At 50.5% G+C, this 9,630-nt stretch overlaps 1 protein-coding gene across 3 annotated transcripts; it reads left to right on the plus strand.

Annotated features, from left to right (window-relative positions):
- The first annotated feature begins 2,246 nt into the window (after positions 1–2,246).
- LOC120737091 (BTB/POZ domain-containing protein kctd15-like) lies at positions 2,247–9,629 on the plus strand. Of its 3 annotated transcripts, none has more exons than XM_040037581.1 (5): positions 2,435–2,572; positions 4,601–4,776; positions 7,615–7,759; positions 8,890–9,192; positions 9,281–9,629. In XM_040037581.1, the coding sequence occupies exons 1-5, from the start codon at positions 2,546–2,548 to the stop codon at positions 9,440–9,442; spliced, it is 813 nt and encodes a 270-aa protein (XP_039893515.1). In that variant the 5' UTR covers positions 2,435–2,545; the 3' UTR covers positions 9,443–9,629. The 3 variants fall into 3 exon arrangements, with proteins under 3 accessions (XP_039893506.1, XP_039893515.1, XP_039893525.1); XM_040037591.1 differs by lacking the exon at positions 2,435–2,572 and adding an exon at positions 2,586–3,055; XM_040037572.1 differs by lacking the exon at positions 7,615–7,759 and having other exon boundaries at positions 2,247–2,572.
- The last annotated feature ends 1 nt before the right edge of the window (position 9,630 follows it).

Here is a 9,630-nt window from a genome sequence, read left to right on the forward strand (position 1 = left end):
CCCGCCCCTCCCTGAGCCTGGTTCTGTCGGAAGTTTCTTCCTGTTAAAAGGGAGTTTTTCCTTCCCAGCTGTCGCCAAAGTGCTTGCTCATAGGGGGTCATATGATAGTTTTTCTCTGTATCTGTTATTGTGGGGTCTGGTTACAATATAAAGCGCCTTGAGGCGACTGTTGTTGTGATTTGGCGCTGTGTTAATAACATTTAAACTGAATTGAATAAACCACTTAAATAGAAGCTGTGCAACAGAGTGAAGCAGTCTAAAAGATGTCAAACAGCAGTTTAAATTTCAAATGTTTTATAATAAGACAAAACTACAAACTCACTCTAACTGAAGCCTTTCATTGACCAAACAAACACATCGGTCCTCTCTGTGCACACACACTGCTGCTGTCAGTGTGTTTGTATGTAACAAAATCAAAGTGCAGACATGAGTTTGTGACTCTGTCACCGAGCTAACAGCCGATCACTCGGCATGTTTGTACTCTCGGCTCATGTTGCCTTCATGTTCCCAGGAGCACTCAGCTGACGACATCTAAAGACCTGCAGGCCGTTCGAGTCACATCTTCCTTAAACTAACAGGGTTTCATAAAGAGAACGTCACAGCAGCAGCAGACACGGTGGTGTGATGGTCTGTGCTGCTCTGCTGCTTCAGGACGACTCGCTGTAACTGAGGAAACCGTGAGTTCTGCTCTCTACCAGAAAGCCCTGAAGGCAGCAGGACAATGATCAGGTCCTGCAGCACGTCCCCCTCCGATTGGCTCAAAGAACAAAATGAAGTTTTGGAAGTCTGGAATAAACAGCCTCAAAGGGGAGCCAAACCAGTACGATATGATCCAGGTGTAACAAAGATTTACAGGTGTGCGCAGATCTGTGTGTAACGTCTGAGGACTCACAAATGTGTTCATCCAAAGCCGAATAAATTCAGACCTTTACAGTTAATGAAGTTCAGATCGTTAGCTTCAATAACGGCTCACAGATCCACAAACGTGAGCTGCGCTCAGGTCACACTGTGTGGATCAGATCTGGAGGAGGAGGGCGGAGCGTCGTCCGCGGGAACATTCTGGTTTCAGGTCTGTGTCATTCCTTCGTGCCGATCCAGTTTGTACCACAAGGTGGCGTCAGTGTTAGTGGGTCATCTTGTATTTACAGGACATTGTGGGAATATGAAGAGAAGACCAAGGAGCTCATCGTGGACTACAGGAGGAATGCTGACCCACATCCACCCATCCACATTAAGGGGACGGCTGTGGAGCGTGTGAGCAGCTTCAAGTTCCTGGGAGTCCACATCTCCGAGGATCTCACCTGGACGACCAACTGCTCCAAGCTGGTCAAGAAGGCTCACCAGCGCCTCTTCTTCTTGAGGACTCTGAGGAAGAACCACCTGTCCTCAGACATCCTGGTGAACTTCTATCGCTGCACCATCGAGAGCATCCTGACCAACTGTATAACAGTCTGGTACGGGAACTGCTCTGCCTCGGACCGGAAGGCGTTGCAGAGGGTCGTGAAAACTGCCCAGCGCATCGCCGGAGCACCACTTCCTGCCATAAAAGACATCTACAGGAAGCGGTGTCTGAAAAGGGCTGGGAAAATCATCAAAGACCCCAGTCACCCATCGCATGGACTCTTCACCCTCCTGCCCTCTGGGAGGCGCCACAGGAGCCTCCGGACTAAGACCACCAGGTACCGGAACAGCTTCTTCCCCACAGCTGTCAGACTCCTGAACTCTGCCTCCTGACATCTGACCCACGTTAAACTCATGGACTGAACATACACACACCCACAACCACCTACACACACACACAATGGACAACTGTACCCTCAAACACACAATAATAACATGGACTGAACCACCACTCACAACCACTAGCACTAGCACCTCTGTAGAAACTATCTACACCCTCACTTATCTTAACTGCACTACTGTATAGCTCTGTGTAAATAATCATTCTGTACATTCGATAATCTTTAATCCTACAACTGTTTACAACTTGCATAGTTCCCATTTCTGTATAGCTGTATATCTCAGATTCTGTAAAGTTATTTATTTCATATTCTGTATAGTTTTTCATATTTATATCCTGTTCATATCCTGTACATAGCTTGTACTCACTACAGCCTGTACATACTTATAGTTATAGAATATTCACAACATACTTCATACCGTGAAAAATCAAAATAAACCGCGGGTGGGGGTTGCGCGCGCTCTGCAGCTGAAAATGCTTTCGGGTGCGCGCGCGCTCCTCCTCTTTGCATGCGCAGGCTGGCGGCGCACGTCTCCATCCAGCAGTGCGCAGTAATTGAAATGGCGCATTTGGCCGCGGGCGGGTAATGCGTGATGGGACGCGTCATTCGGCAGGGGGGCGGGACCTGCGGGATCTCACCTTCGTGCGCGCGCTACCTCTGTGGGGTCGGGACTGTGACCTGGCCCCGGGGGGGCCTGCGGGGCCCCGGGTGCTCTTCTGTCGGCCCTCCTCTCTGCTCCTGCTCAGTCTCTCCGGGACCGCAGCCCTGCCGCCGGGACGGAGCTCTCTCTCACGCCGCCCTCCATGTCCTCCGTGTCGGTCTCCTCTCAGGTGAGTGAGCGGGACGGGGGCACAGGTGCTGCTGTGAGGCTCATTTATAAAGTTTTCGAGTTTATGACGTAAAACTAGAAATTCAGACGCGTTTCGGGGGAAGACACGCCGAGCTGCTCCGTTCTCGCCGCCAGACTCCATTAAAAAAACGTCCGATTTAAGTGTTCCGGGGTGCCGGTGACCCACACAGCCACCACATCACACACCGTCGTGTTTTCTGTTGATTTCGTAGCACATTCTTCACGTCGGCACAAACAAATAATCTGACATCACAGAATGTTTCAGCGCAGTCGGAACCTTTGCCGGTAGCGCGTCTGCTTTCTGGCCATCCTTTAACGGCTGCTCCGCCGCTGTGGACGGACGTTGTCTCCGTTATTTGTGGTTAAAGATAAGGTTCTCCAGAATTAACAGAGGGGTCGGTGAGGGTTCGTATCCAGATTTCACCAGAAGCCCGCACAGTGTGGAGAGGAGACCTTCACACAGGTAAGGAGACATTTGGCTTCGTTGGATTTGCGAGGATACGTTAAATGTTGGGTTTTTCTAAAGGAGCCTGGCGTATGTTGGTTTAAGTGCGAGCGTGGAAGGGCTTGATGTTCCGAACCCTAAAGTTCAAACACGTGGCCTCACGTGCAGGTCAATTCTTTATTTCAGGGTTTGATGAAAGCCACGGACTGATCTCAGGTCTGTTATTTCCTGATATTTGAACGCACCACTGCAGACAGGCAGGTGGGGGCGGGGCCCTACGCTGGTGTGACCCGAGGCAATGTTCACCTTTCATGCTCCATAGCCCAGGGGGCGGGGCGTCTCAGCAGCAGCAGCAGCAGCAGCCGCCCCCAGGACACCTCCCACCCCGGCTCGTTATTTAAATTTATCTGAACCAGAATAAAAATAATTTTAACAAAACTTATTCTGTGAGGGGGGAGGAGCCCCTGCCCCTTCATCAGCCGAGGTCAGAGGTCAGATTATAGATGCCGTTATTCTGAGAGCGCTCCATCGTCCTTGTCTTCCTCCTCCATCAGTTTGACTCTGCCTAGGTCAGAGAAACACTAGTTGGCGCTGTTCGTCTTCCAGCTGGCTCAGTAAACAGCAGCAGCAGAAGAAAACTAGGCATAGGTTTAACATGCAGCGAATCCCCTGCTGGTCGTGTAGGGCAATGTTTCCCAACCTTTTGGAGCCACGGCACACCCCCAAACAAAAATGTCACAAAAAGCATATTGATAATTCCCCCCCCGCACTCCAGCCAGCGCAGAATTGACTCGGTTTGTCCCCATTTGACGACCTTTTTTGCTTCCTTCTGACCACTGCTCATGCTGGGGCCTTCACCTGGGTCGGAGTTTCCTCCAGGACCAGGTCACACTGACTACTTTTCCTTTGCAATTACTTATTTATTGCTGTTACGCGCTGCGCCGTCTCACAGCATGACTATTATGTCATTTCTTTGTCTTCTTCTTTTTTACTGGCAGTTGGCGACCCATTGAATTAGAGCAGGTAGTTGTACTGCCCTCTAGTGGAAGAGAATGTCATTGTTCTGCCCGTTACTCACGCTGGTTGCTTAGAGTACTAATCAGGTGGAACCAGATAATCTTCCACGGCTCACCTGATCATTTCTCACAGCACACCTATGTCCCGCGCCCCAGTGGTTGGGAAACACTGGTGTAGGGGTACAGCCCATAGGCTGTATATGAAAGATGGAAGCTGCCACCTTACTTCACCTCTTGGTTCGTCACTCTATGCAGTTCGAGCTGAGCGTTTTTGGCCTTGCCAGCTTGGAATAGGGTTTTAACTTGACCCACAGGTCAAGATTTGAAGGGGCGGAGCCAGGGCTTAAAGGAGGTGGAGCTATAACAACTAATTCCCGACTGTATCAGATAAAGAAGGATTATTTTGAGCTGTGAATTATGCAAAGCTGCTGAAACAATCACTTAAGCGTTTTAAACTCAGCAGGACACACCTGGGTAAATCCAGGTGAAGCCTCTTCAAAATAAAACGGGTGTGTTCTGAATTTTGACCTGCTGTTATTTGTGATAGGAGGGACGGAGCTTGTCCAGGATGTCTCTGAGCCACTCACCTGTGTCGCCCATGACGGCCCAAGGTATCCCGTCGCCCGCCCAGCTCACCAAGGCCAACGCCCCTGTCCACATCGACGTGGGCGGGCACATGTACACCAGCAGCCTGGCGACGCTCACCAAGTTCCCGGAGTCCAGGTGAGAGACATGAGCCTGGGGGAATACCTGGGCATGCAAGTATGTTTACTGAAGTGAGGTGAAAGGCATTCTGGAGGGAACATGTATATTCACGCTTGACGACAGAGGGCTCGGTCACGTGGTCGATGCTGGACGGCGAAATGTTCTCAGATGAATGCTAGTTTGTGGAACAGTGAGGCCAGCGCCGCCCTGCTGGACAAACTGTGCTATAACAACACAGCATTTTTCTTTTTGCTTCCTCTTCTGTATAAAAAGTTTTCTGAACTTTGCATATCGACACCCACTAGAGCAGGGCGATATGACCAAAAATATTTATCACGATATACATTTGAAAATCTGCGATAACGATATAACTGACACGAGACAAAACACTTTACAACTCCACAACTTTATTAGTGCAAAAACCCATCAATGTATTTTCAGTTAAACAAGCAGCTGTTTTTTATGTGCATTAAAGTTATATAAAAATGTAACAGTGCAAATTCCTGTCTGACAGTTTAACCAAAAGGCATTTCCAGTGGAAACTGGCCGACACATCCTCAGCACAACCATGTATAACATCCACAAAACTTAAAAAGAGGTTATACACACACAGTACGGTAACATTATGTTGAAGCACAGTACGTATCACTCCGCGAGGCTCCGCCTACGATAGCCGTAATGCTCCGACAATCCATCAAGCGGTGCGGCTTCGTAGCTTAGCAAAGTCGCACTAAAGCATTTGACAGATTTTCGAGCGCCGTGCACATAAAATCGTTTCAAGGTCAGTAAACACAACCAGAGTTCATACATAAGGCACACGGGATTATAAGGGGCTCTGTCGACTTTCAGAAAAATCAAAGGATTGATTTTAAGTGCGCCGTATTTTCCAAACAACACGGTGATAACGACGGCCCGCTAGCATGCGCTACCAAAAATAGTGCTTTGTTGTGTATCTGACGGACGAAAGCTAAACCAGTTCCACACCAGTGAAGCTGCAGCATTTTTACAAACCAGTTCAGGTTCATCGTTTCACTCAACGATCCGCTTTCGCCCTTCTCATTCTCCATCGCCGCCGTGCTTTTTCCGCCATGTGTGTATGAAAACAAAGGCACTGCGCATGCGCGTTTTACCCATATTCTATCGCCATGTTTCATTTTCTTATCGTTGCCCAACGTTATACCGGTGTTACCGTGAACGGTATGATATGGCCCAGCCCTAACACCCACACAAGTGTGTCTGAGTCAGGCCAGTACCAGCAGGTATCTACAGCCAATCAGGCTCTGATGTGGAGTCTTTCTCCATTACCTGTATCCACCCACAGCGCAACCATCAAAAACACAATGGTTTCACTTCCTGCTTTAAAAAAATAATCATGGCCTGAAACAAAAACAGCCATAATAACGTGATTAATGCTAATGTGTGTGCGCTGTATGCTAATATTGCTCTGTGGTATAAAATATTAACATTAGAATGAGAAACAGGCCCATGGTGGGGCCTTCCCCTAATTATTAAGTTAAAGATGAAAAGGAGCATTTAATGGTGATGCGATGAATACAAACACCTGCAGCTGTTTAAAGGCGGGAACAGGGAGTTTAATGATGGCGTGTTTGATCGCTCTTTGCTGTACCCGACCAAAGAGAGCGAGAGAACGACAGAGGAGCTCTAATTTACTTTTGAAGGACAGAGGAGGTGACGAGGAGGCGAAGCTGATAAGAGGAGGAGGAGGAGGAGAAGAGATTCAGCCTGCAGAGACTCCACAAGAGCCTGACCACGGCTCAGAAATCCTCCAGCACACGTTACATGATCCTCCTCACTGAGCATGCTCAGACTGGGCTGGCTGTAGTGGATGGTACAGGGATGGTAGAGCAGATCAGCTACTGACTGGAAGGTCGGTGGTTCGATCCTTGGCTTCCCCCAGTCTGCATGCCAAATATCCTCGGGCAAGATACTGACCCCAAGCTGCGTCCATTGGAGTGTGAACGTTGGTTAGATTGGGTGAGTGTGGCGTGTTGTATAGAGCGCTTTGAGTACTCCGGCAGAGAGCGCTCTATAAGAATCAGTCCATTTACCATTACTCCTCCTCATCCTCCTCCTCACCGAGCACGCGCGGACTCCTCCTCCTCCTCCTCCTCACTCAGCACGCGCGGACTCCTCATCCTCCTCCTCACTCAGCACGCGCGGACTCCTCATCCTCCTCCTCACTCAGCACGCGCGGACTCCTCCTCCTCCTCCTCCTCCTCCTCCTCCTCACCCAGCACGCGCGGACTCGTCCTCCTCCTCACCCAGCACGCGCGGACTCGTCCTCCTCCTCCTCACCGAGCACGCGCGGACTCGTCCTCCTCCTCCTCACCCAGCACGCGCGGACTCCTCCTCACCCAGCACGCGCGGACTCCTCCTCACCCAGCACGCGCGGACTCCTCCTCACCGAGCACGCGCGGACTCCTCCTCACCGAGCACGCGCAGACTCCTCATCCTCCTCCTCACCGAGCACGCGCGGACGACTCCTCCTCTCAGTGAGTCACAGCTGCTGAAGTTTGGAGCTTTTGAACGAGCGCGCTCAACAACAGACGGTTTCTATGACATCATCACCTTTATTCTCAGGTGTGTTGAACTGATCCAGATGTGCCTCTGTAAACATCAGCACAGGTTGCAGCATGAGCCCGTCCTCGTCCACTTTGAGTTCGTGGGGTAAAATCAGGATTTTCTTTTTCTGGCGCTAACCAAGAGAATGCTTCAGTCTCATCTGCTCTGCGTTCCTCAGATCTTAGTACTTATTGGCGCTCTGGCTGCATGTTGTTGACCTTTGACCTCGGGCAGTCTGACATCAGACCGTGACCCCGGCTCGTGTCTCTGCAGGATCAGCCGGCTGTTCAGCGGTGCAGAGCCCATCGTGTTGGACAGTCTGAAGCAGCACTACTTCATCGACCGGGACGGCGACATCTTCCGCTACATCCTTAGTTTCCTGCGCACCTGCAAGCTGCTGCTTCCTGAAGACTTCCAGGTGAGCCCCTGCAGCTGCCGGCACAGGTGAACGCCTGTTCACGGTTCAGACCAGTTACATTACTGATGATCTTTATATGGCTGCCCATCCGTGAGCCTGGGTCTTCCTGTTAAAAGGGAATTTTTCGACAGGCAGTGGTCCGCTTGTTGATTTCCTGTTATTGTGCGACCCTCAGCCTGAAGTATGAAGCTCGCTGAGGCACACGTGTGATTTGGTGCTACATTAACAAACCTGTAACTGTATAACCCGTGAGCTTGGTCCAATCAGTGACCAGCAGAGCGCGAGAGGATCACATGCTGAGCAGAATCTAAATAAACTAAACCGAGACAACCGGCACTCGGTTTAGTTTATTTAGATTTCAGTTTCCATGGAAACAGCTAATGTTTATTTAACTTTCATGGTCAAATTTCACAAATGTGTAAAACAAACTCTGTGAGGAGACGTGAACCGTTTGACTCAGAGATGATTGGTTCATACTGAGACTCGTTTTAGCTCGGACTCAGTAACACGCTGACGCGGCGGCGCTGACGAGTGTCTTTTACTAAATGAAAGCAGGAGGTGTGTGTTAGCAGCATACTGTTTCCTCTGATCTGTGTGTGTTGTTACTGAGACACCCGGCTCACAGTGAGTCAGACGGCCCGCGGACACACCGCCGCTTTACATAAACACACCCACCCCCACTTCCACCGGGGGGGGGGGCTGCGATGCAGCAGGACGCCTGAGGCAGTGAAGGGAAAAAACCCACAAACCTCCATCTGAGTGTCAGACAGAGAAAATCAGAGGCAAGTGTGCTCAGGTTTTCAGAATAAAAGCACCAGTACAGCAGGAAGTGAAGGTCAGGGGAGTTTTTTTTTTTAAAGGGAAATAGGAAGGAAAGAATTACAGGAAATAAGAAAACAAAGACAGGAAAGAAGGACTGGCGAGAGGATGTGATGTGGAGCTCCTCGTCCTGCTGGGATTCTTCTCTGTGATTGGTAGATTGATCCTACATGCTCCAGCTGTTGATCTGACAGTTTTCAAATACCACGCAGGAAACAGGTCGTCCATTATGAGGTCATGTAATCAGGCTGATCTGTAATTAGCTTATTTATATTGATCAGCTGATCGTTGTCATGCGACTCTGTCCTCAGGACTTCCCCCAGCTGTACGAGGAGGCTCGGTACTACCAGCTGACTCCGATGGTGCGCGAGCTGGAGCGCTGGCAGGCGGAGCGCGAGACCCAGCGGACAGCGCCCTGCGAGTGTCTGGTGGTCCGCGTCACACCTGACCTGGGCGAGAGGATCACACTGAGCGGCGAGAAGGTCCTCATCGAGGAAATCTTCCCCGAGACCGGAGACGTGATGTGCAACTCTGTGAACGCCGGCTGGAACCAGGACCCAACCCATGTCATCCGTTTCCCTCTTAACGGGTACCTGAGGCTCAACTCTGTGCAGGTGAGTCCGCTCGCATCGCCAAACGTTCTCCACACGCCAGGAGCCGAGGAGAGGTGGGTCTCATCTGTGCCTCCGTGTCTCCCTGCAGGTCCTCGAGCGCCTCTTCCTGAAGGGCTTCGAAATCAAGGCGTCCTGCGGCGGCGGCGTCGACTCGTCCCAGTTCAGCGAGTACGTGCTGTGTCGCGACCTGCAGCACAGCCAGTCCGTCACCAGCACGCCAATCCGGATTAAGCAAGAGCCTCTGGACTAAAGAGCAGCGGTGACCGTGTCACCTGAGCACGCCGAGCACACCTGCAGCGGAGGCCTCAGGAGGCGGAGCTTGGCTGCCGTGTACATAATGGTTTTTCTAAGTGTCATTACATTTTTATAAAGTGCTGTTTGTATATTTAATGTGTTTGTAGCTCAGCTGTTGTTCTCATAAAAAGAAACCACACAAAG

The sequence above is a fragment of the Simochromis diagramma genome, unplaced genomic scaffold, assembly GCF_900408965.1.
Source record: "Simochromis diagramma unplaced genomic scaffold, fSimDia1.1 OVJJ01000327.1, whole genome shotgun sequence".
In the NCBI taxonomy this organism is placed as follows: Eukaryota; Metazoa; Chordata; class Actinopteri; order Cichliformes; family Cichlidae; genus Simochromis; species Simochromis diagramma.

Coding starts and splice junctions, on each gene's coding strand:
- LOC120737091 (XM_040037572.1), top strand. CDS start 2,335: ATGGGACGCGTCATTCGGCAGGGGGGCGGGACCTGCGGGATCTCACCT. Junction 2,573..4,600: donor CCGTGTCGGTCTCCTCTCAG/GTGAGTGAGCGG, acceptor TATTTGTGATAG/GAGGGACGGAGCTTGTCCAG. Junction 9,193..9,280: donor TGAGGCTCAACTCTGTGCAG/GTGAGTCCGCTC, acceptor GTCTCCCTGCAG/GTCCTCGAGCGCCTCTTCCT.